Consider the following 26124-nt stretch of genomic DNA (forward strand, 5'->3'; position numbering starts at 1 on the left):
GAAGCTGGAACACAGGATTCACACCGGTGTCACATGGGTAGAAGGAAGAATGTTGGGGAGGTCAGAGCCGGCCCCACCAGTGCGGGCTCAGCTGTGGAAACCAGAAAGGCTGTCCCTGGGCTGCAGAGCTTGTGGTTTGCGCGGTGCTTTCCCACCTGTTAGATCACTAAGATCTCACACCTGTGCGGAGAAGGGTGCCTTCACAGATGAGGAAGCTGAGGCTCAGAAGGATGAAGTCACTTACCCAATTTTATATCTGGTCCCTTTCAACGCCCTCACGTCTGCTGGGGGCTCTTCCCATGACCTCTGCCCCCTATTGGGGGAGGGGCTTTCAGAGCAGGGGCTTCCTGGGCTGGCTCAGGCAGTGTGGGCAGTGCTTCCTGAAGTCGGGGGGTGGTCAGGGGCTGAGGAGTGGGGAGCAGGGAGAATGGAGAAGGGGTTGTTTGTAAGGGCTGCTGGGGAAAAGCATTCAGAGGCTGGAGCTGACCAGTGCTTCCTCAAGCTCGGATGCCGGAGCCCGGTGAGGCCACTGACCTGGGCAAGAAGGAGCTCAGTGCGTGACAAGGTAGGTGTGGAGCCCGAGCGGCAGGGAGCTGGCCTCCTCCACCCAGCCACCGGCTCCGGCTCCAGCTCCGCCGTCCCGCACAGCCACCAGCAGGCGGGCGCAGGGGAGTCGGCGGTGAAGCCGGCTTCCTGATTAGCAGGCTCCCAGGACGAGGGTGATTAACCAGATGTGCCGCTGCTTCAGCCACTGTCTAAATGAGACCCCACTTGGCCTAAGCTTTCCGGGGCCCCTGGGCCCAGTAGGCTCGCCTCAGCTGGAGCTTTCATCAAATGCAGAAGCTGCCAGCAACTCCCGCAAACACGACGGGCTACACAGAGAGGGCTGGGCACCGGGAGGGCAGGGCCTCTGTTGCCCACTAATCCCGCCCATCCCAACCTCACACCCCCACGCACCTGATCCCCATCATTTCCTCCAAGAAGATGCTTCCATATCCCGCCCATGGTTTCCTGCGTGATTTTGTATTTCCTCTTTCCAATCCCCTTCCAACAAACTGTGAGCTCCCCGAGCGTAAGAGAAGCAAAATGTGTGGCCAAGGACAGAAACACTTTCACCAAATGCCTGAAACAGGAGGATGGGGCGGCTGCTGAGGGAGCGATGCAGGCAGACTGGGCCTCGGGGAAGAAGGAGTTGGGAATCCTCCTCCTGATATGCCAGAAAGGGTCTGAGCAGACCCCACGGAGCAGGAATGGGGGCAGCTGAAGCCCTGTGATCTGCCAGGCCTTGGGGGCCCAAACCAGGCTCTGGCCAGCCTGGTAACTCAGCTCATGAAGTGGGGCTGACAAGGAAAGACCCACACACTCCCCCCTGCCCAGGGTGCTCCCCAGACGCTGAGCCTCTGCTGAGCTGCAAGGTCAAGATTCACCCTCATCACCTCTCACCCGGCCCGTCACCACCCCCTCTACACTCATCCCCTGGTCCCTCCTATTATCTTCTACACTGGCTTCCAGAAAGATCTCTCTAAAATGTAGCTCGTCCCTCCCGCTTAAACTATTCCGTGGGTCCCCAGGGGCACTCCTGATGTTCAAGGGCTTCCTCTTCAGCTCCCCCACTCCCACCTCTTCTCCGAGATCTCCCCACCCCTCTGGCCACCCCCCAGCCCAATGCCTAGCACCCCAACTTCAGTTAAGATGAACTCTGAGTAGCTCCCCAAATTTCCCTGCCTTCTCATACCTCCCTCCGTACCTTTGCACCTGCTGTTCCCGCTGCCTGCTGCACCCTCACGGGTCTGTCCAGAGCCCCGAAAGGCCTCCTTCATGCCTCACATCTCAGCTCCAGCTCCGTGTCCTTCTCTGATCCCTCTGGACCTTGTTCCCACTCTTGTTAGAGTAATTAGCTTACGGGCCTGGAACCGCCCCACCCCCAAGTCTGGGAGCCCGTCAATTCTGAGTCCATTTCTGAGCCATCAGTGTGTCCCCAGCATTGACCGGCACAGGGTCTGACACAGAGTAAGTACCAGTACGTGTGTCCTGAACGCATAAGTGAGGGAGGGAGGGCACGAATGCGTGATGAACACCTCACTGCTTCGGGTTCAGAAAGGGAGGCAAAGCATCACCACCCAGAAAGGCACAGCCGTAAACAGACGGGCCAGCCCTGCAGGGGCGGCCCAAGTAAGCAGTGCTGAGCAAGAGGGAAGTGGTCTGGGAGAGGCTGGGCCATCGGGGAGGCTCCCTGGGGAAGTGCACAGGATTACGAGAGCTGGAGAGGAAATCAGGGGAAAGGCAGGGGGAAAAGCAGGCAGAGCTCAAGTGGGCTTGAGAGTCAGCAAGCAGCCCCTGGGCATTTGGCTGGAACACAGTGTGAATGGAAGCGGGAGGTACAGCCCAGAAGTCATGAATATCAGAGTAGAGATAACCTTGAGATCGCCAGATTTAGCAATGACCTGACAGCCCCTGTGTAGCATGCCTCATGGTAGTCATTCCAGGGCTGTTTGACTCCTGCAGGGATGGGGAACGTACTAACCCTAGACAATTATAATTGTTAGAAGGAAGGCTAGAACCAGGATGGCCTCACATGCCAGGCTGGGGGGTTTATACTTCCTTCTTTTTTTTTTTTTTTAATTTGTATTCTTTTTTTTTTTTTGGCTGCATTGGGTCTTCGTTGCTGCTTGCAGGCTTTCTCTAGTTGCGGTGAGCGGGGGCTACTCTTCGTTCCGGTGCGCAGGCTTCTCATTGCAGTGGCTTCTCTTGTTCTGGAGCACAGGCTCTAGGCGCATGGGCTTCAGTAGTTGTGGCGTGCGGGCTCAGTAGTTGTGGCTTGCGGGCTCTAGAGCGCAGGCTCAGTAGCTGTGGCACACGGGCTTAGTTGCTCCGTGGCATGTGGGATCTTCCCGGACCAGGACTCGAACCTGTGTCCCCTGCATTGGCAGGCAGATTCTTAACCACTGTGCCACCAGGGAAGTCCCTATACTTCCTTCTGCAGCCAACAAACACCTAGTTGCCAACTCCATAGCAGAATGATATTACTGGATTTATATTTTAGAAGCATCACAGTAGGATCGGATAAAGTTGGCCAACTGCCAACGAGATCCAGCCTTTTTCTCCTGTCCCATACCCCTAGAAAATGGCATTAACTATTTTATATGAAGTAATCTTTAGTAGCATTGTAGAACAGGAAGGGATGTCCTGGCAGATCAGAAATTCTGACGTACCCTCAAAAGGCAGAAGGCAGAGAGATCTGATGGAGGGGGGTAGGACTGGCTACATAGTTTGTGGGGCCCCTTGTTCAAAATGACTAACAATTTCAAGATGGTAACAGCAGAGCATAAACTGGAGTGTGAGACCCTGCTATGCAAGGAGACTTGTGTGACTGCGAAGGTCAAACGCCCATAAAACCAGGCCAGGAGAGAGGAAACCATAACCTCAACCCTGCAAAGGAAGGTCTGGAGCCAAAAGTAGGGGCAGCTCAGAGGGAATGGCAGGGTCATGGGTGGAGAACACAGGAACAGAGGAAGGTTTTGCAACTGTCCGGGCTCCCATGGTAGAGAAGCCTGGTGACCCGGCTCCCCGCTCACCCTGCCCACCAGCCCCTGCTTGCACCAAGCAGAGGCATCTGCCCCCAGGTGTGAGAAGGGCTGAGTTTGAGGGACAGGACACCCTGCGGGGCTGAAAATACCCAAGAGGGGCAAAGCAGAAGCTAATGGCTCGAGTCACCCTGCAGCATTTCCTACCCTCCCCGATAATAAGATGACAGCAGCTTGCAGTAAATAGACATATCACATCACTCAGAGAGAGGCTAACTGCAAACAGAAAGTGCAGTATGTATCTGAATATTACTAAATGTAAGAGGAAAACCAACAATGTGAAAGAAAGATACCAAACCCAATGCCTGAAGGAGAGTACAGGAAAATGGATCTGTGGGTTCCTTCAACCAACTTAGTATCATAATCATGAATGGCTCTCAAATTTAGCAAGCACCAGAATCTCCCAAAGGGCTAGTTAAAACACAGATTCTGAGCCCTACTGATTTCTGATTCAGTAAGTCCACAATTCATATTTCTAATTATTTATTTATTTATTTTTGGCTGTGTTGGGTCTTCGTTGCTGCGTGCGGGCTTTCTCTAGTTGCGGCGAGCGGGGGCTACTCTTCATTGCAGTGCGCAGGCTTCTCACTGCGGTGGCTTCTCTTGTTGTGGAGCACAGGCTCTAGGCGCGGGCTTCGGTAGTGGTGACACACGGGCTCAGTAGTTGTGGCTCGCAGACTCTAGAGCGCAGGCTCAGTAGTTGTGGCACATGGGCTTAGTTGCTCCGTGGTATGTGGGATCTTCCCGGACCAGGGCTCGAACCCCTGTCCCCTGCATTGGCAGGTGGATTCTTAACCACTGCGCCACCAGGGAAGTCCCACACGATTCGTACTTCTGATGGTTTCCAAGTGATGCTAATTGTGTTGGTCCAGGGACCACTCTTTAAGAATCACATATCTAGAAATAAGGGTATAAACTAGAGTCAGAGGGTGAGTGGTAGGAAGAAACAGCTCTCTGGAAAGCTCGAGGCAGAGAAATTGATCAGGGACACCTAGGCAGTGACTTTGTCTTCATGAGAATGTGGCCTTGATGACACTAAGTTTGTTTCAAAAACAAGAAGGGTCCTGATTGTAAAGAGTCTCTTAAGTGACAGCTCATAGACTATTAGCACAAATTATTCTGGAAGACATATGTAAATCCTGAGCATAAAAGATTAGTGACACAGCAAGATCCAAGTGGAATTTATCCCAGGAATGAAAGATTGTTCAATATATGAAAATCCATCAGTGTAATATGCTATATTAACACAATAAAGGACAAAAACCACATGATCATCTCAATAGATGCAGAAAAAGCATTTGGCAAAATCTAACATCCTTCCATAAAAGCTCTCAAGAAACTGGAGGGAATCTCTTCAACCACAGAAAGGACTACAACAAAAAAACCCCACAGCTAACATCATATTTAATGGTGAAAGACTGAAAAGTTTTCCCCTAACATCAGGAACAAGACAAGATGTTGGTTCTCATCATTTCTATTCAATATTATATTGGAGAGTCTAGCCAGGAAAATTAGACAATGAAAGGAAATAAAAGGCATCCAGTTTGGACAGATTGGACTACCTCTATTTGGAGATTGTATATATAGAAAATCCTAAGGAATCCCCCCAAAATAAAACCAATAAACGAGTTCAGCAAAGTTGAGGTATACAACATCAATTTACAAAAATAAATTGTATTTCTACACACTTGCAATAAACAATCTATAAATGAAATTAAGAAAACAATTTTGGTTACAATAGCATGGAAAAGAATAAAACGCTTAGGAATGAATTTAACAAAACAAGTGTAAGACTTGTACACTGAAAACTATAAAACGTCATTAAAAGAAATTAAAGAAGACCTAAATAAATGGAAAGACATTGCATGTTCATGCGTTAGAAAATTAATATTGTTAAGCTAGCAATACTTCCAAAATTGATCTGCAAGATTCAACAACAATCCTTATCAAAATCCCAGCTGGATTTTTTGCAGAAACTGATGAGCTGATTCTAAAATTCACGTGGAAACGCAAGGAACACAGAAGAGCCAAACTTGCAAGAAAAGAACTTGCAAAAAAAAAATGTTGGTGGACTCCCACTTCCTGATTTCAAACTTACTACAAGTGTACAGTAATAAAGACTCTGTGGTACTGGCACAAAGACAGACATATATACAAGTGGAATAGAATTGAATGTCCAGAAATAAACCCATATGTTTATGATTAATTGATTTTTGACAGGCGTACCAAGATAATTCAATGGAGGAAAGAATAATTTTTTTCAATAAATGGTACTAGTACCACTGGTTACCCACATGCAAAAGAATGAACTTGAATCCCTACCTCACAAGCATATACAAAAATTAACCCGAAGTGGATCCAAGACCTAAATATAAAAGCTAAAACTATAAAACTCTTAAGAGAAAACAGGGCTAAACCTTCATGACCTTGCATTAGGCAATGGTTTTTTAGATATGGCACCAAAAGCACAAACAATAAAATAAAAAATAGATAAATTGGACTTTCTAAAATTTTTTAAAATTTGTGCTGCAGGGCTTCCCTGGTGGCGCAGTGGTTGAGAATCTGCCTGCTAATGCAGGGGACACGGGTTCGAGCCCTGGTCTGGGAAGATCCCACATGCCGCGGAGCGGCTGGGCCCGTGGGCCACGGCTGCTGAGCCTGCGCGTCTGGAGCCTGTGCCCCGCAGCGGGAGGGGCTGCGATGGTGAGAGGCCCGCGCACCGCGATGAAGAGTGGTCCCCGCACCACGATGAAGAGTGGCCCCCACTTGCCGCAACTGGAGAAAGCCCTCGCACGAACCGAAGACCCAACACAGCCAAAAATAAATAAATAAATAAATAAAGTAGCTATAAAAAAAAAAAAAAAAAAAAATTTGTGCTGCAAAGGACATTATCAAGGAAGTGAAAGGACAATCTGCAGAATGGGAGAAATATTCGTAAATTATACAACTGATAAGGGTCTAGCATCCAGAATATATACAGAACCCTTACAACTCAACAATAAAAAGACAACCCAATTTTTTTTTTGCCCGTGCTGTATAGCATGTGAGATCTTAGTTCCCTGACCAGTGATCGAACCCATGGCCCCTGCAGTGGAAGCTTGGAATCCTAACTACTGAACCTCCAGGGAATTCCCAAGACAACCCAATTTTTAAATGGGCAAAAGGTTTGAATAGACATTTCTTCAAAGAAGATGAACAATGACCGATAAGCACATGAAAAGAAGCTCAACATCATTAGTCATCAGGGAGATGCAAATCAAAACCACAATCATACACCACTTCACACCCTCATCCTCTAGGATGGCTATAACCAAAAAGACAGACAATAACAGGTGTTGGCAAGAATGTAGAGAAATTTGAACCCATATAAAGTACTGGTAGGAATGTAAAGTGGTACAGCCACTTTGGAAAAGAGTTTGTCAGTTCTTCCAAAAGTTAAACAGTTACCATATGATACATCAATTCCACTCATAGATATATACACCCAAGAGAAAATATGTCCACACAAAAACCTGTACACAGATACTTTTGACAGCATTATTTATAGTAGTCAAAAAGCGGAAACAACCCAAATGTCCATTGACTGATGAATGGATAACCAATATGTGGTATATCCATACTATAGACTATTATTCAGACACAAAGTGGAATGAAGTACTGATTCATGCTACAACATGAATGAATCTCAAAAACATTATGCTAGACAAAGACAGCAGCCACAAAAGACCACATTGTTTGACTTCATGTATATGAAATTCCAGGGGCTTGGGGAGAGGAAAATGGGGATTGACTGCTCATGGGTATGGGGTGTCTTTGGGGGGAGGGACAAAAATGCTTTAGAGCTAGATAATAGCGATAATTGTACAACTTCAATAATATATTAAAAACCATAAAATTGTACACTTTAAAAGGGTGAATTTTATGATATGTGAATTATGTCTCAGTTTAAAAAAGAATTTGGCAAGACCTGCTTTACTTGGACAATGTTAGTGACAGCTGTGTGTTTCCTTAGACAATTAGAACCAAGCTCGATCCTGCTGTGTTATAATCTCACTTACGGATCTTTGGCTAATTAACCCAATCTGAAGTGTGTGTGGGCTATTCCCATCAGCATCTGACAGACCAGAAAACTCTGAAACTTAAAAGAACAAGGAGATAGAGACTCTAAAAAGCATGGAATGAGTCCATGACATCTATGAATCTGTATCAGATTGTTATGAAAAAGAACCAACCAGAGCACATGAAAATGAAAAGATGATTGTTAAAAAAAAAAAAAAAGAAGAGTTGATCAGAAGAACGGAAACAGCCAAAGAAGAGAAAAACTGGTGAGCTGCTGATTAGTTGGAAGAAAGGACTATTTCCAGAACCCAGCAGGAACCGAGAAATAAGAATAGGCAGGGCAAGTTGAGACATGGTTCCAGCAACTATCTAAGTTTTGGAAGGAGAAAACATAGTGAAAGAAATACTTGAAGAAATAATCAAAAGAAAATGTCACAGTAATAAAAAAAGAGGACACTAGGTTCAGACACAGCAAACAACAAAACCTCATCTGCAAACTTGGTTGTGACTTCAGAATGCAAAGAATAAAGCTTTTAAAAACTGAAAGCTTCAACAAGAGGGAAAAACAGATTATCCACAAATTTGCCTCAGACTTCTCACCAACAACACTAAATGCAAGAAGGCCATGAGGAATGTCTTCAAAGATAGTTTGGAATACTATTCTGAATGCAGGCAAACTTGCATCCAGGTGTAAAGGCAAAATGAACACATGCTGAGAAATGCAAGGGCTTGGAAAATGACTGTCCCTACCTGACAGTCCCTACCTGAAAGAATTACTTGAGGAGATACTCTAATTAAGAGAGGAAGTAAATCCAAGAGGAAGTCATGGAATTTAAGAAGCAGCGGTGAAAACTATACACTAAAAAGGGTGAATGCTGGCACTTCCCTGGCAGTCCAGTGGTTAAGACTCCACGCTTCCACTGCAGGGGGCGTGGGTTCAATCCCTGGTCTGGGAACTGAGATCCCGCAGGCCAGGCCAGGCCAAGGCACGGCCAAAAAAAAAAAAAAAAAAAACCAGGGTGAATGTTACCTAATGTAAATCGTACCTCAATACACTTAACTGAGGAGGGGGAGGAGGAAAGGGGAGGCGGAAGGGTGGGAGGAGAAGGGGGAGGGGATTACAGCGTTACAGTCAGGATCAAATAAGAAAGCCTGGATCACTCTTACCACTCAGCATCTATCTGGAGATCCTGTGCAATGCAATTTAATAAGAAAAATAAGTAAGCTGGGTAAATATTGGCAAGGATATAACTGTTGAGATTTGTAAACAGTGTGACACTCTACCTAAATAAACCCAAGAGATTAACTGACAAACTATTAGAAAATAAGAAAATTCAGCCAAGTGGCAGGAATTCAAGAGACAAAGATTTCAAATACATAACAGACAGATAATTTATATCCAAAATACAGGTAAAGAACTCCTAAAAACCAATAAGAAAAAGACAGTTCAATAGAAGATGAACAAAAAGCATGATTAAGAAACTCAGAAAAAAAGAAAATAGAGTTGGGCAACACATTTACGGAAAGATGACCACTCCCACTAGCAATCAAGTAGGGACAAAGCAAAACAAGAAAATGTCTTCATCCGTCAAGTTGACGATATCAAGTCTGGTGACATTGTGAGAAAATGGCTCACCTAATCCACAGCTGGCGTGAATATAAATCTGCACAGTCTTTTTGGAAAACTGTTTAGCAGTATCTATTACAAGTTTCAATGCTTACACTCTTAACCCATGTATCATTGTTTTAATGATGAAAAATTCCAATGTTTATCACTACACAGTGGTTAGATAAATTATGGTACATCTATTGTGGAGAATACTATGGTACAGGTAAAAATAATGAGTCAAATCTATAAATACTCATAGGAAAAGCTCTCCTAGATCTACTATTAAACGGAAAAAATAAGTTAAATTGCAACAATGACATCTAATATCTATCTCTAGAGAGATACCCTCCACATTGATAAACTTTGAAGTGAGGTCTGCAATTGAAGAAGTAGATAAGGAAGACTGGTTTATTTGTATTGATTATCTGTATTGTTTGTTTGTTTACAACAAGAATGTATTCAAGTGGGAATTCCCTGGCGGTCCAGTGGTTAGGACTCTGCGCTTTCACTGCCGAGGGCACGGGTTCAATCCCTGGTCAGGGAACTAAGATCCCGTAAGCCACAAGGCGCGGCCAAAAAAACAAGAGGAAGAATATGTATGGAAATATGTTAATATAAATGTTTCAGACATTAAAAAAAAAAAAAAAAAAAAAAAAAAAAAAACAAGAGGAAGAATGTATTCAAGAAATAATATGGTTATTTGTACACCAATGTTCATAGCACCATTATTCACAATAGCTAAAAGGTGAAAACATGTCCATCAATAGATGAATGGATAAATAACACATGGTAGATACATGCAATGGAATATTATTCAGCCTCGAAAAGGAAGAAAATCCTGTCACATGTTACAACATGAATGACCCTTGAAGACATGCTAAGTGAAACAAGCCAGATATAAAAAGACAAATTCTGCTTGATTCTACTTATATGAGGCACCTAGAGTGGTCAAATTCATAGGAACAGAATGTAGAACGGCAGTTCCCAGGGGCTGGGGGAAGGGGGAATGGGGAGTTATTGTTTAATGGGGACAGAGTTTCAGTTTGAGAGGATGAAAAAGTTCTGGAGCTTTTTCATCCTGGTGGTGATGATTGCACAACAGTGTGAATATATTAATGCCACTAAGCTGTACACTTGAAAATGGCTAAAATGGTAAGTTTTATATTATATATTTTACCAAATTTTTTAAAACACTACATAAAAATAACAAGACAAGCAATTGTAAAAATAATAATAAGGTGGACTGAGCTGATGCCAAAGGATCCCTTTCCATTAAAATACTGGGCAATAGGGACTTCCCTGGTGGCGCAGTGGGTAAGACTCCACGCTCCCAATGCAGGGGGCCCGGGTTCGATCCCTGGTCAGGGAACTAGATCCCACATGCATGCCGCAACTAAGAGTTCGCATGCCACAATTAAGGAGCCCGCCTGCCACAACTAAGACCTGGTGCAACCAAATAAATAAGTAAATATTAAAAATAAAAAATACTGGGCAATAAATATCCAAAAAAAAAAAGTGAATATGTAACCAAGCTCAAGATAAAGAATGGATAATATACAAGTGCCAGAAACAAAGAGGGAACTACAATCCAGACACAAAAGCAGCAGCTAATGTAGAGAAGACCCCTGGAAGAGTCAGACGGATAAAGGCTCCAGGGCTAGAGGCTGAGAACAGTATTGGTGTCAACTCCACAGGTTTGGCCTCAGCCTGTGGGAGGTGGGGCGCTACAGCAGAGCCCCCTGTGTAGTAGGGATCCGTGAAAGGCTGCTCCACCCATAAAGAAACATTAAGGGGCTTCCCTGGTGGCGCAGTGGTTGAGAATCTGCCTGCCAATGCAGGGGACACGGGTTCGAGTCCTGGTCTGGGAAGATCCCACATGCCGCGGAGCAACTAGGCCCGTGAGCCACAATTACTGAGCCTGCGCATCTGGAGCCTGTGCTCCGCAACAAGGGAGGCCGCGACAGTGAGAGGCCCGCGCACCGCGATGAGGAGTGGCCCCCGCTTGCCACAACTAGAGAAAGCCCTCGCACAGAAACGAAGACCCAACACAGCCAAAAATAAATAAATAAAAATAAATAAATGTATTAAAAAAAAAAATCCTCTGGGGAAGCAGCCAAAAAACCATTCACAGACAGTGGGAAAGAAAAAAGTCGCACATGAGTAATTAAAACCCTAAGCCCTTGCCACCTATGGGTGTAGGGTCTAAATTTACACCACTCAAGTAGAATGGAACCGCAAAGCTGTAAATTCAGCATATAAAATGTCCACGATTAGTGAAACACTCAGGCCCAGCAGAAACACACGACCAATCACTAGAAGGACGTTTTCAAGACCTGGGGGACACAAGATTCCCATAGAAAAGAAAAGGGCGGGGTGTTGACCAAGATGAGCTCACAATAAAAAATGAAGAAGCAAAACCCATGAGGTACAGGTAGCATGTGCGCAGGTACACACACATGCACACACACATACCAGAATCAGCGCCCTCAAGAACTGGAGATACCAGAGCAGCCTGAACGTACCCATGCAACACAGGCTCCAAATGACTGAGAGTAAAGATGGGCCACAGAACATAATTAAGGTTCAGAAGGAAGCAGCTCAGCTCCATCTGGAACTTGCAGAGCATTAAGTGGTTTTGAGATGTCCAGGCAGAGGCAAGTAGGAGCCTCCTGAGAATATGAGTCTGGAGCCCAGGGGGTAGGTCTTGGCTAGAGATGAACTTGGGGGTCATCACCAGGGGTAGCTGTGATTGGCCAGGGCCTGAACCATGGTGGGGGGTGCTGTCTCTGCAGTGAGCCCTGCATTTAAGGGCAGGAATGTAGAAGGAGGCAGGGGTGGAGCTCGATCTATAACACCAATTTTGATTGCAGCCTTTTCCAGAAAGTGTTTTCAGAACTTCCTCTCCCCGAAGGAGTCCCCAGAGGCTCTCTCCTCAGGCCCCTGACTCAGCCTGTCTTATTGCACCGTAGCCGTGGCCATGATCCTCTTCCTCTCTGCTGTGAGCTCCTACAGGGGTAACAAGGCCAGCCTGCCTGTCTTTATTTCCCCACCATCCTGGGTTGAGCCCATGTCTCGGCTCCAGAAGTGGCTGCTGGAATGAATGAAATTGGCGTGTGTGTTCTGCCGTGTTGGGGGAATTCACATCATGAATCCACAGGGGAATGGGGCTCAGAAGGAGCCAGAAACACGGCTGGTTTCCTCTTCCTCACCCCTCCTTCTCTCTCTTTCCCTCTTGCTCCCCATTTCATACTGGGAGGAAACAGCATCAATTCTTGGACTCAGGCAAGCCACTGCCCCTAATCCAACCTCTCATGACCTCCATGATGCATTTGTTAGAACTGTACTTGTGCAAGATCTTTCACTCTTCTTTCCCCCTTCCCACGTTATAATGACCAGGCACTGAAGGCACTTTGCAAGTATCAGCTCATTTAATGCGTGCAATTTGTGAGCTAGCCCCATTCTGCAGATGAAGAAACTGAGGCTCTGAGAGGTGATGTGACTTTCCTGGCCACAAAGCCATGGGGTGGCAGGGCCAAGGTTCAAACCCAGACCTCTTAGATCCCAAAGCTACGGTTTCAGCCTTGCCCATCGACCTCCATCTGCTCCCCCCTCCCCTGCCCTCCCAGCTCACACTGCTTCTCACTCACCACCTCCTTAGCTCTCACTGTGTCTGAGTCGCACATTCCTTGGCAGACAGGCACGGGTTGGGATGGGAGGGGATGGCCAGATGGGTGGTGAGTACAAGTCTCAGTTTGTCTTTTCATCACTCCAAGCATTGTCCCGGGGAAGCACTTGGAGTCCATGACCCCTTCTGGGCCCCCTCCAGGTTCCTGGGGTGAAGGAAAGAGTAGACAAAGGGTCCATCTGCAAATGAGTAGCAGGGAAGACTGGGAAATTTCCTCTGGACTGGTCTTGGGTACCAGACTCAGAGCCCACTCGTTCTGTGAATGTGACAGTGGCCTGGGAGGACCTTGCCTTTAAGACTCTGGGTTGCTCAGACTTGACTTTGCCGGGGCTCAGAACGGTGCTGAGCCTCGGTGCAATTTGGGAAGCAAAGCTCTGGTCTGGGAATCAGGAGGCTGGAGATCTAAGTGTGACGCTGCCCCCAACTTGGAGGACCTTGGGCAAGATGCAGCTCCTCTGAGCCCTGGGTGCTTCACTTGTAAAATGGAACGGTCACCCCAGGCCTGTCCATTTCTCAGGATGGGCAAGCTGGTACGGGGCGGGCTGTGAGCCAAGGAGGCCAGGATGCGGGAGGGTAAGAAAAGGAACAGATGCTGGGGTAAGACAGCTACCACCAAGATGGTCAACACCAAAATGGTCATTCTCTTGGGCTAGGCCAGGACTGTCTCACTGAGCGTCTCCTGATAGGTAGCCTGGCCCAGACCATGACAGGAAAGATGGGGCCAAGAGAGGAAGGAAAAGAGGAGATGGGGAGGAGGGGAAGTAGGAGGAGTGATATATTGGGTGGGGAGGAGGGATAGAAAAAGCTAACAGAAGCAGAGGCACCCTGGATCCTGGATAGGGTTCTAGCCCTGGCTCTGCTCCTCACTCCTGTGTGACCTTAGTCAACTACAGCCCCTCTCTGAGCCTCAGGTTCCCCATATGCCATCTCAGATTTTATGAGCTCCTTGGTTCCATCCTCCACTTGCCTTGTGAAGCCTGGGTCTATAGGTTCATTGTCAAGAACGCTTCCTTGAGACCCCCTCTCTTGCCTCCTTCTAAAATTCCTGCCTCTCCCCTCTGGGCCCAACAACCCTCAGCTTAAGTGTTGACCCCCTTATGTTTTGACTTACACTCTGTGACACATCACAAGGCAGAAGCCTTAGGTAAATCACCTTTGGTCCCTCCTACCAAGCACTTATACATAGTAGGTGCTCAACGAACATTCTGGTCGTAATATGAAATGGTCAGATGGACAGAAGGATGGATGCCTAAAAGAACATGCCTGCTTTGTCTGCGGATTAAGCTCCTGGTCAAAACTCCCCTCCTTAAAAAGCCTCTGGACGAATCCCCAGCCATAACCTTCTTCAACAATTCAACCAAAGGAAGTTACAACCCCAGCTGCTGCCCCTCTCCCCTGCCCATTCCCAAAGGCTTTCCAGTTGCTACCCTACCTTAACTAGCAGATTCCAAGGAGCTTGGACCCTGCCACCTGCCCTTAATTACCCATGCTCCTGGGTGGTCATCCAATGAACACAGGAAGCTCTGTTGAGGTATCCCAGAGTTTTTCTGCCACAGAAAACCCTGCAGAAGTCCCCATGAGGATTCCTGCAGGTCACAGAATTCAGGGGTTGTAGGCAAAGTTCCCAGACAGACAGATGACTCTTCATAGAAAACCCAGGTTCTAGCCCCAAATTGCCATCGCTTCAAACTGCGCACTGCCCGCAACACACATATGTATACACCCGGCCAGGAGAGAAGCAGAATCTTACCTTGATGCTCCTCCAGTTTCCCCATGGTCTCGATCTGCTCCACCAGGTCATTTGAATTCCACTGGCTCATCCCAATGAGGATGGCGTTCTTCCCTTCAGCCACCTCCTCTGTGGCAAGAAGCAAAGATGGGCATGAGCCGGCAGGGCTGCATAGAGGTAGCCCTAACAGGAGCCTATATCTCAGGGAGTATTTATTTCTTCCTTTGAGTTGAGGAAGATGTCAACTATTGAAGGTGTCTATAGTTACAGACAGGTATAAGACATGCAGGAATTTTTCATTGCAAGAAGGCATTGTTGTTATACCCTACTGGGCCTCCACATGTTACAGCAAAAAAAAGTAACAAGGGAACAGTCATGAGAGAGGCTGAAAACTCATAGGAGGCTCCATTCCTAGCACTAAGAGGGGTATTTCTTGAAAGGCAGTGTGTTTGGGAAGAAAAAGTAAAGCCTTACCACTAGGTAGCAGTTTTTCTTTGGGTGAGTTACTTGGCTTCTCTGAGCCTCAGTTTTCCTATCAGTAAAATGGGACTGGCAATGTCTAATCATAGAGTTGTTGTAAGGATTAAAGGAGATAATGAATATAAAGGTCTTGGTGCACAGTGGGGTGCTTACAGATGGGAGACATTAAGGTTACTTCTTCACATGAGGAGTGAGTTGCCTTCCTTATCTGAGCAGATCAGGATTTGAGTGACGTAGGAGCAGCTCTGGAGTAACTGAGAGAGCAGAAGACTTCGGCCTCTAAGCAAGCCTTAAGCTATATGGAACCCTTAGCCCACATCTCAACCTTATGAACCTCTTAATGCTTCCATTCTCCCTTTAGTCCTCCCCTCAACCCTGTCTCCATCCTTGCCCTTTCCCAGTCTGAGCTTAGAGGAATTGGTGAGGTCATATTCCCTAACACGCTGAACACAAGCCCCTGGGTCCCACACATCAATTGCACATATCTGGTGCAGTCCCTCATCCCAGAAAGGGACATTTCCTCAAGAACAAACCCACAGGAATGCCCCCTCTCTCTCTTTAAAGAGACAGGCCTTCCTGGTGAAGAGCTTTGTGCCTTTTCTCATAGAACAGACATTAAAGGGTAGTGAGGAGAATCCCTAAGCTCATCATAACCGAGAATAAAGAGATAAGACCCATTTCACTGCCAAAGAACTTCACAGAGCCGATGGAACCAATATGGTGAATCTAAAGCTTGGGGATCTGTCCAGAGTTCTGAATTACTCAAGCTCAGTAATCCAGACCCCATCTCTGACTGGGACACCTCCTCCTGCCTTATTTGATTATTTTATGTGATCTATTTAACACCACTTACCAAATCCTTACTATGCACTGAGGTTGTTATAAGTGTTTTACAAATACAAATTCATTTAATTCTCATAACAACACTAAAAAAGTACAATTATTGTTATCTCCATTTTATAGCCAAGGAGACTGAAGCATGGAATAGTTCAGTAACTGGCCGAAGGTCACTGGCTAGAGCCAGGATTTAAACCCAGATATACTATTTCAAGAGTCCTAAAATCCCGCCCTCCTGATGGCTTGCCTGCCTGCCCTGGACATCCTGTATTGGCTACCCAAGCACCACACACAACCAGACAATTTCCTGAACCTGGTGTGTTCCATCTGGGCATGGTTGACGCCTCTAGGCAGCGTCGTGCTCCGGGCAGAGCCCTGCCTGGGTTCCAGTCCTGAGCTGCTACACGTGAGCCTGTACCTTTACAGATGTCCCTCAACCATTCCTATTCTCTTATTGCTTAAATGGGAATGACAGCTCTGGTTCCACAACTCTTTCTAGCAAACTTTCATGAGGACAAGTGACATAGTAAATCTGAAAAGGCTACGCAAGCCAAAATGCTGTACACAAATGTCAGGTAGTAGTATTCTTGGGGAAGCAGGATCACCAGGGGGTTAAGAGCTCCATTCTGGTGTCAGACTGACTCTTTGCAATCCTGGATGCACCATTTGCTAGCTGTCTGACCTCGGACAGTAACTTATGCTGTATGAGCCTCCACTTCCTCATCTATAAAACGATACCATAGTAATGCCCACGTCACAGAACTGCTGTGAGGATTAAATCAGACAATGAGATAATGAAGGTAAAGCGTGTGTAAGCATGACTAGCACACAGTAGGAGCACAGATGTGGATAACAGCACAGGAAGATGATGGTACCACCATTACCACCACCACCAGAGCATGTGGAGTTATGCCCCGGTTCCAGTTATGCTGCTGCCTACCCCTATGTCATTTTGTCCCAGCTTCGGGGCGGGGTCGTCAGGGTCAGCCTGTAGCCCACCTTGAGTGCCTATGTCTCCTGGCTCAGTTACCCAAGCATGCAGTTTTCTGCTTGTTCGTTTAACATTCATTCTACAACGCAGGGATTCCTGAGCAGCTGCTGTATGCAGTGTGAGACACGACCTCCATCCTGTAGGAATTCAGCTTTGTGAAAAAACACAATGGGAAACTGACACAGTCAGATGAGTGAGCTGGGGCTCCTGGTCCAGGGCTGGGTGTACAGCAGGTGCTTCCACGTCCTAGATCCTGGATTTTCTATAATGCGTAATCCCTATCCCACGGTGTATGTAAGGCTTTCAGAACCCCGAGAGGCTTCAGCATCTTCTCCCTCTTCCTTGTATCTGCATGACCCACCTCCATCTCTCCCTCTCGGTCTTCTGTCTATCTCTCTAGGAAATGTATCTCCTCTCAGACTCTCCCCGTGTTCCTCTCTGCTTGATGCCCATCCCTGACCCACCCAGACCACGTCCCTTTCCATTGATCTCTGTCCCTCTGGGTCCTGGGGTTTCTCTGTCTCTCTGCCGTGTCTGTCCCTCCCTCTGGGCCTCGATCACGATTACTCTTTGCTCTGGCTCTGTCTTTATCCCAGAACCTGTCTCTCTCCTCTCTCTGGGTGGCTGTGTCTCTTTCTTGATCTCTCTCCTTCTCTGAGCTTCTCTTTCTTTCTCTGGGTGCCTGCCCCTCAGGAGCTTTCCATCTCTGCAGGCCTTCTTGGTGTCTCTGATCTCTCTCTCTCCTGGGTCACTGTCTCTCTTTCAACTCTCTTGGTGTGGCTCTCTTGGCGTCTCTCTTGGTGTGTCTGTGTGTGTGTGTATGTGTCCCTCTCTCCCATCCTCTCCAAGTCTCTCTTGCTCTCTCTCCCTCTCTGCTTTCTCGTATTTTCCCTGGCTTCCTTGCACTCTCTGCGGCTCCCCCACGCCCCTGCCCCAGGCTTCAGCCTGCCTGTCTCTGCAGCTACTCCCCGGCCCCCCACCTCACAGACGAGATTTCTCTCCCTCTCTGGGCCGCTCCTCTGCCCCTGCGCTCAGTACTCAGCCTTAGATCTTCACTCTGGCAACAATGGGCTTGTCCCCTGAGTGGCAGCAAGAAACACACACACACACGCGCACACACACACACACACACACACACACACACACACACGGAAGCAGCCGAGAAAGCTCCTCTTGGAGTCACTCAGGAGAATGAGGGAGACGCGTGCCTCAGCTCTGAGCCTCTGCTCTGTTTCCCCTCATTGTAGTATGAGACTCCCATGGAGGCCAAAGGCCGCAAAGGGCTTATCTGAATAAATGTCCTGGTTATTGACTTTGCTTTTCAGCTTCTGGTGACTGTTCCCTATGTGCCGATGCTCAACCCCGGTGACCCCTGGTGTGGACAGAGTTTTTGCATCTGCTTCGACCCCCAGTCCCTGCCCATTCTAGGTGCCAGGCTCAGCCTCACCCACCAGTACCACGCCCCTGGCCTTGACCTCAGACTGACTCCGACCCGGAGCAAAACCTGGATACAGTGAAAGCCTTTCTTCCTACCCTGGAGCCTCTGTGTCTGCTGGACCCACAGGACTTCAAAGCGGGGAACCTCCTTGCCCTGCGCTAGGCAGGCTTCACCTGCAGCTCATGGAGCCAAGGGCTCGGTCACCTTCGGCCGTCAGCCGGTCCAGGTCCCTCCATCACTCCTTGCCTGAGGCCTACAGGCCAGTCTCTCCACGGACCAGATATGCGCTGCTCTGGGGCCTCTGGGACACAAGATCGCTAACCTCCGCGACTGGGGACCGCTCGCCCCATGCCCCACCTATGGCCGTACCACCACCCTCTCTTCATCGCAAGGGGGTCCCCACTCAGCCCATTCCCAGAAGCCTTTGGGGCAGCTCCTTGGCATTTGCTTCTCCACGTCCCCTCCCCTAATGAGAGGGAGGGTCAGGGGTCAGCGACACACCTGTGCTTTGCTTCTCCGAGGGCTCCTTTGCCCAGCTTCCCAAAGCGACATCCTCCACTCCAGCCACGAGACAAACCCTGTACCCCTGCTGTGCTCCAGAGGGGGGACCCGGGGTCCAGAGGCTCAAGACGCGCCTGAGGTCAGACAGTGGCCAGTCACTGCCCCAACCCTGAGGAAAAGCTGGCTGCTCTGACCCCAGATGACCTGTGCCACTGCCCTCTACTCTCCGAGATTCTGAGTTCTGTGTCTCCGGTGTCCTGGAGCAGGAACAGGGGTCCACAGGGCCGCTCCAGAGCCTGGGCAGGAAAGCACATCCAGAGGCTACCGGGCCGGGTCTGCCCCCCCGCACATCGCCGAGCAGGCGCCCCCTTGCTCACTCTGGCCACGCCTGCCTTCCTGTTCACTCCTCTGGGAACAGCTTCTCACTGGCTGTTCCCGCTGTCCGCAACACTACTCCCCCAGATCCTCACCTCGCTCGTTTCTTGCTATGCAGCTCTCAGGTCAAGGCCACATCTGCTGGGGGCCTCCAAATTGCCCGTTCACTCTATCACAGTCCCTTATTTAATACTGGGGGGGAGTGCCTCCATTTTTTTTTAACGGCATTACTAAAGCTATCACTGACGTTCAATACACTACACGTATTTAAAATGTACAATTTGGGAATTCCCTGGCGGTCCAGTGGTTGGACTCAGCGCTCTCACTGCCGAGGGCCCGGGTTCAATCCCTGGTCACGGAACTGAGATCCCGCAAGCTGCACAGTGCGGCCAAAAAAAAAAAAAAAAGTACAATTTGATAAGTTTTGACCTATGTGCACACCCAGGAAACCATCACCCTAATCAAGATAGTGGACATATATCCATCACACCCAGAAGTTTTCTCCTGTCCCTTTTGATCCCTCCGCCCCACCCCCAGGCAACCACTGATCTGCTCCTGTTGCCATAGACTCGTTTGCATTTTCTAGAGTTTTCTATAAATGGAATCATAATACGCACTCTTCCTCAGTCTGACTCTTTTTCACTCAGCACAATTATTCTGAGATTCATCCGTATTGTTGTGTGTATCAGTTCATTCCTTCTTATTGCCAAGTGGTATTCATGAATACTGAATACGTGAATGTACCGCAATTTGTTTATTCATTTACCCATTGATGTACATTTGGGTTGTTTTCACTTTGGGGGGATCATAAATAAAGCTGCTATAAACATTCAGGTACATGTCTTTAGGTGGACATATGTTTGCTTACCTCTTGTGTAAATACCTAGGAGTGGAAAGGTAGTTAACTATGATTAACTTTTTAAGAAGCTGCAACCTGTTTTCCAAAATAGCTGTCCCATCGTATGTTCCCACCAAGCAGACTTTAAAAGTCCCAATTCCTCCACATCCTGGTCAGTTGTCTTAATTAGTCATTCTAATAAGTATGAGGCAGTATCTCATTGTGGCTTCGGTTTACCTTTTCCTAATAACTAATGATGTTGAGCATATTTTCATTTTTCACCTTTCATTTTTCATTTATCTACCTTCTTTGGTGAGGTGTCTATTCCTCTGCATTATTTTATTTACGGAAACTATCAATAGAACTCACTTGCTTGTACGTTGTCTTCCCACCCATCACCACTAAACTGTAAGCTCCATGGGGGCCAGGACAGTGTCCCCTTGCCCTGCATCCCCTACACCTGGAATAGGGGGATGGACAGATGCTCAATAAATACTTGAGAGAGTAAATAAATGACTCTGAATTCTAGTCCCTGCTCTGCCTGACCCTTTGTGTGACCCTCAACAAGTTTCCCAGTTCTCTGGCCTCAGTTTTCCAGCCTGTAAAATGAGGTCAGGGTGTTGAACTCAAAGACCTTGAGGGCCCCCTAGCTCTGACATGGGTTTGAGGCATGTCCCCTCTTGGCCACCATGGGTTTCCCTCACTCTGCACTCCAACCTTGCTAAACTGTGGTTCCCCAGATACCCTTTGACTGTATTGACAGGACGGGGAGTGGTGCTTCTTCTGGGTCTGGGAGCCTGGACCCCATCACCCATCCTGCAGCCTCCAATCACGGGTACCAGCCGCCCTGAGGCCCCATGCCTGCTGCCACAGCCCAGGGAGCTGGCATCCTGCCCAGGGGATTGTTATGGTCCCGGATAGCTCCATACTCCTACCTGACTTTCCCCCGAGTCCCTCCCATGCCTTACATGCACAACCAGAGCCCCCAGAGCCTAAGGGTCTTCCTCTGCTACTAGACCATGAGCCATGAAGGTCTCTTGTCCCACCAGGTAAACCCTAGTGCTGGACAAGTGGGATGGAGCTGAAGGAAGAAAGGGAGGGAGGAGGGCCCCATTTTCAGTAATAAGTCGAAGAAAAAGGCCTGACCTGGACGCTAAGCTCCTGGGCTCCAGCCCCTCTGCCCCCACCTCGCCGTGTGATCTTGAGAGGTCCCTTCCATGCCCTGGCCTCTGTTCCTCACAACGTGGCTCCACCTCGGCTGGAGATGGAACTGCAGGGGCAGCAGGATGCAGGTGGGGACAGAGACCACACCCAGGCCAGGGTCAGGGCTCGGCCTGGGCTGGAGAACAGAGGCAGGGAGGTGACCCTTCAGAGCACGCCCAGAAAGCCGGACACTCATGGCCTGGCCCCAGGTGCTGAGAAAGCTCTTGGGAGCAGAGAAGGAGGATGGCTTTACCTCTTCCTGCCCTGAGCGGAGGAAACACGCAAAAGCCTTGTCCGGGGAGACCACAGGGAACAGACAGGAGGTGAGGAGTTGGCAACACAGAACCAAAGAGGTTCCAGCAGCCTGTGGGCGGATCTTGGGGCTGAGCGCTACAGATGCTCTGGGAGAGGTGACATAGGAAAGGTTCAGAGACATGAGGTTCAGAGGTCTGGTAGGAAGTGCTGAGAGGTGGAAGACAGAGAAAGAGATGGGAGAGTGTGTGATCCTGGGATAGTGGAGAGAAGGAGAGACGGAGGTGAGGAGAGCGGGGAGGAGATGAAACAAAGGAACAGAAGAGAAGGTGGGGCCGCCCATAAGAGAGGAGTGAGAGGTGAGGCCAGTTTAGGAACTGCAGACAGAGCAGTGAGATCACGGGGGCAGAGGACAGAACGCCGAGGGTCCGCAGGGAGGGAAGCAGGTTGGATCCACAGCTGCTCAAAAGGAAAGCAGGTGCATAAGGCCCATGGGGATGGAGATGGAGCTGACCGGCGCCACCCGCAGACGCCTCCCGCAGGGAGCCATCATCGTCATCTGCGAACGCAGAGCCCTGATGAACTACAAAAATATTTTAAATGAAAGTGTTCTAAGCATCAAAATATTGAAGCCGTTGTTGTCACACTTTGGGTTAGTTGCTATGGAGAAAGTCAGCCCCGGCTGCCACTCCAATCAGACGCCAGTGGGAGACAGGAAAGAAGCCCCAAATGGGCTGGTTTGGGGTTGGCATCAGGGAGGGGGCACTCCATCCAGAGTCAAGAATGGGGGAGGCTCAGGCTGGGGCAGCGTCCCACTGCCCAACCCCACCGTGCCTCCCTGAAAATCACCTGAACTGGATACAGTCTCCATTTCTGGAGGCACCGAGTTGATAGGGAAACTGAGGCCCAGAGAAAGTGAAAGCCTTGCCCAAGATCACAGAACGAGTCAATGACACGGCTGAGACCATGTCCCAAGTGTCCTGCTCTGGGTCCTGGGGTCTTGCCAGCGCATGCTCTGTTTCTCTTTCAAGACCCCATTCAGCCAGTACTTCAAAGCTGGCCCCATACCAGAAGTAAGTCAATCCCCCAAATATGGTGACTTCCCAGAGTGGAGCTGAGCCAGCCAAGTGAGACCTGGGGACCCTCCTAGCCTGGAGACCCTCCTAGGCTTGTGCGTCTCACCCACCCTGGCACGGCCCAGGCCAGCATGACTGTGAGGGTACTCTCTCCTGAAGTCCAGGCAAACTCTGCCTTCCACTGGTCCCCTGCCCTGCACGTCCTCATCTCTGAGACCGTGCTCTCTGCCTGAAATGCCCACCCCATCTGGTGCCCTCTTCTCCAATCCTTGTAATGTTTCTTGTTTTCCCATCCTCACTTAGCGCCCCCTGCTATGTCCGGCAGGCAGGCCATGCACCCAGCACTGAAATGCAGAGCTGATGTCCTCCCCTCCCTCGTCTCTCCCCTGAACATCTGCAATAATCTAACTGGTCCGCATCTCCACTCCAGCTCCCCCTCCCGTCTGTGGGCTGACCTTGAGAGTCACCTACTGGGTCACATGCAGCCTCATCTCTCCTTTCTCCCTCCCGCACGGGCCTCCAGTTCCCAGAAGGCCCCCTCTTTCCTGCTTCAGCACCATCATACCTGCTGCGTCTTCTGCCTAAGGCTCTTTCCTCCCACTCTTCTTCTAGGCAGCTCCTATCCTCAGTGCTGCAGAGAGGATATTAAGGCCCTCCCCAGCCTAAATCAGGTACCCCCATCATCACTCCTTCTATTAACACTTGGTGCTTTTTACTCAGCGGTATTAGTTCCCATTTGTGACTGTATTTTTCTTTATGTAATTGTTTGACGTTTGCCTCTCCCACTAGACTATCAGCTTGATGAGGGCAGTGGCCACGCCTATCTGTTTACTGCAGTAGGGTAAGCGCCTGAAATATTGTAGGAACTCAGCAAATATCTCAAAGAGTGTATGACTGGACGCTGAGCCCCAGCCCTGAGGGGACTCACAGATTGGGTAATAATGAAGCACGGAATTGCAGTGTCTGAGTGGGGAGAGATACTAACTCCCAACAGGGATCCCCTTCTTGGAGCTTCTAAAAAGGTCATCCAGACAATGATGGGACAATGAGATTCACTCACCTCTAGCATCAAAGAATTCATCATCAGAGCTTTCCACTGAGTCGCTGAGGACATTTCGAAGGTGCCAGGGGGCACCACCGCCCGGGGGAGGGCCACCTGCCAAAGGAAACACACCTGTTAGCCAAGCTTGAGGCCGTGTCCTGGCATGAAGGAGGTAAACCCAGACTGCCCCTGGACCAAGGTTTAGTCGGCATCCTGCACGTCCCTGCCCTCCTGACTTCAAGTGCACAGCACCTCACAGAGCCCTCCCACCGTTATGCTTTCACTTAAGACCCAAATTCCTTTCTGAGACGGCTCAGTGGGGCAGGAACGAGGGTGCCCATTTCGCACACACCAAAACCGAGACCAGAGGTAGTTAAGAGATGTTGCCAAGGTGACACGGTGTATCAGGAAGTATCAGGTAAGTTTTGCTGTGTTAATAAATCATCTTAAAACAACAACGGGGGCTTCCCTGGTGGCGCAGTGGTTGAGAGTCTGCCTGCCAATGCAGGGGACACGGGTTCGAGCCCTGGTCTGGGAAGATCCCACATGCCGCGGAGCAACTAGGCCCGTGAGCCACAATTACTGAGCCTGCGCGTCTGGAGCTTGTGCTCCGCAACAAGAGAGGCCGCGATAGTGAGAGGCCCGCGCACCGCGATGAAGAGTGGCCCCCGCTCGCCGCAATTAGAGAAAGCCCTCGCACAGAAACAAAGACCCGACACAGCCATAAATAAGAAAATAAATAAATTAATTTAAAAAAAAAATAACGGTTCATTCCTCACTCACACACAGGTAGGAAGGGGGCTCTGGCCATGGCGGTCACTCAAAGACGCCACCTTATGATGCCAGCATCTCGAATCGAGACTTCAAGTTCTGCAGAAGCTGGGGAGGAGAGCACAGAAAGGCACGCCCAGTCGTAAACGAGTCTTCCCACACGTGACAGACTTCTGCTCCTGTCATTGGCCAAAGCAAGTCACGTGACCAAGCCCAGCTTTAAGAGGGCGGAGGGAGGAGAAGCAGACACCCGGAAGGGCACTAGTGATGTTTGTTGCACACGTGTGCAGGCCAGGGAAGGACTGCAGCCTCCCCTGGGGAAAAAGCCCCACACTAAGAGAAGGGGGACCTGAACTTGAGTTCCACCCCGTCTCTGCCACTTGCAACCTCTGCGGCCATTTCCTCTCCATACCACAGCCTCAGTTTCCCCTTCTACAAAATATCGGCAACAATCAAGCCCGAGCTCGAAGGATCAGAAATAACGCATGCTCAGCGCCTCTATCTCGGGGCGCGCTCAGTGATGGTGACTGCTATTATTATTAATATCTGCAGAGGCCAGGACATGGGGCTGAGAGGTTCTCCAGAGCAGGCAGGAGCAAGTGCACATAGAGAACGTGGCCCCTTGCCCTGAACTCAGCCTCAACGCACCTCCTGCCCCGTGACCAGGGGGAGGAAGGCCAGAGGCAGAGCTGGGTCAGAAGCCTCTTCCCCTGCCCCCCATTCTCAGAGCGCCCTTTACTTGGCACTTCGGGGCTCTCACGGAACCAGCTGGCGCCCAGCACATCCACGAACCCCTCCACCTGCTCCCTGGACACGTGCGCTACTGGAGGTGGCAGATGAATTCCAATCTAAGTGTAAACATTAAAACCATATAAGTGTTAGAAGAAAATTGACCTGGTAATTTTCCTGAGGAAATCATCAGAGAAGTATACAAAGATGGCAATATATAGTTGATCATCTTGGCGTTCTGGTAATTCCAGTAAACTGGAAGAAATCCCAGTGTCCATCCACAGAGGACCAGACATACATTCATACACAGTCATCAAGGGAATTCTTTGCAACTGGTAGGAAAATCAAGTAGCTCCTTATGTATTGACATGGAAAGATGCCCACGGAGTATGGGTAGAAGAAAAAAAATGCACATTGGTCCCAGAACCGTAGGTATCTTTTGACCCCATTTTTGAAAAATATACTTATACCTGCATGCTGAGGATATGTACAGCATGTAAGTTAAGAACTCAGGGTCTGAGGTTGGAAGAGGCCTAGATTCAGGCTCAGGCCCTTGCCTCTTAGAAGCTGTGTGATGTCAAGTGTGTCCCTTCACCTCTCTGTGCCTCATTTTCCTCAGCTATAAAGTGAGGAAAGCTCATACCTGCCCCATGAGCTTATTGTAAAGATGAAATAAAATACATCGAGGTGCTTAGCACAGGGCCTAGCATATAGCAAGTGCTCACAACAGTAATTATTATATAAATATACTCACACATGCATTAAAATGTCTGGAAGGACAGGCACCAAAACATCAATAGAGATTATCTCTACAGAGTAGAATTTGATAAGAAGCAGGGGAAACTCAATTTTTACCCTGCACATATAATTTCATATGACTATTAATTTTATAAATTCATCTTATCGGTTCTAAGATGTACATTTT

At 48.7% G+C, this 26124-nt stretch overlaps 1 protein-coding gene across 2 annotated transcripts in view; it reads right to left on the reverse strand.

Moving 5' to 3' along the window:
• Nucleotides 1-26124, reverse strand: part of PITPNM3 (PITPNM family member 3) — a 91203-nt gene that overhangs the window by 50149 nt on the left and 14930 nt on the right. For both annotated transcript variants that reach the window (XM_057536843.1, XM_057536842.1), the window contains exons 2-3: nucleotides 23718-23813; nucleotides 14688-14795 (exon numbers count right to left, since the gene is read on the reverse strand). In XM_057536843.1, coding sequence (XP_057392826.1) covers nucleotides 14688-14795; nucleotides 23718-23813 — 204 coding nt within the window. The remainder of the gene's footprint in view (nucleotides 1-14687; nucleotides 14796-23717; nucleotides 23814-26124) is intronic.

This window comes from Balaenoptera acutorostrata, chromosome 20 (genome assembly GCF_949987535.1).
Source record: "Balaenoptera acutorostrata chromosome 20, mBalAcu1.1, whole genome shotgun sequence".
Classification (NCBI taxonomy): domain Eukaryota; kingdom Metazoa; phylum Chordata; class Mammalia; order Artiodactyla; family Balaenopteridae; genus Balaenoptera; species Balaenoptera acutorostrata.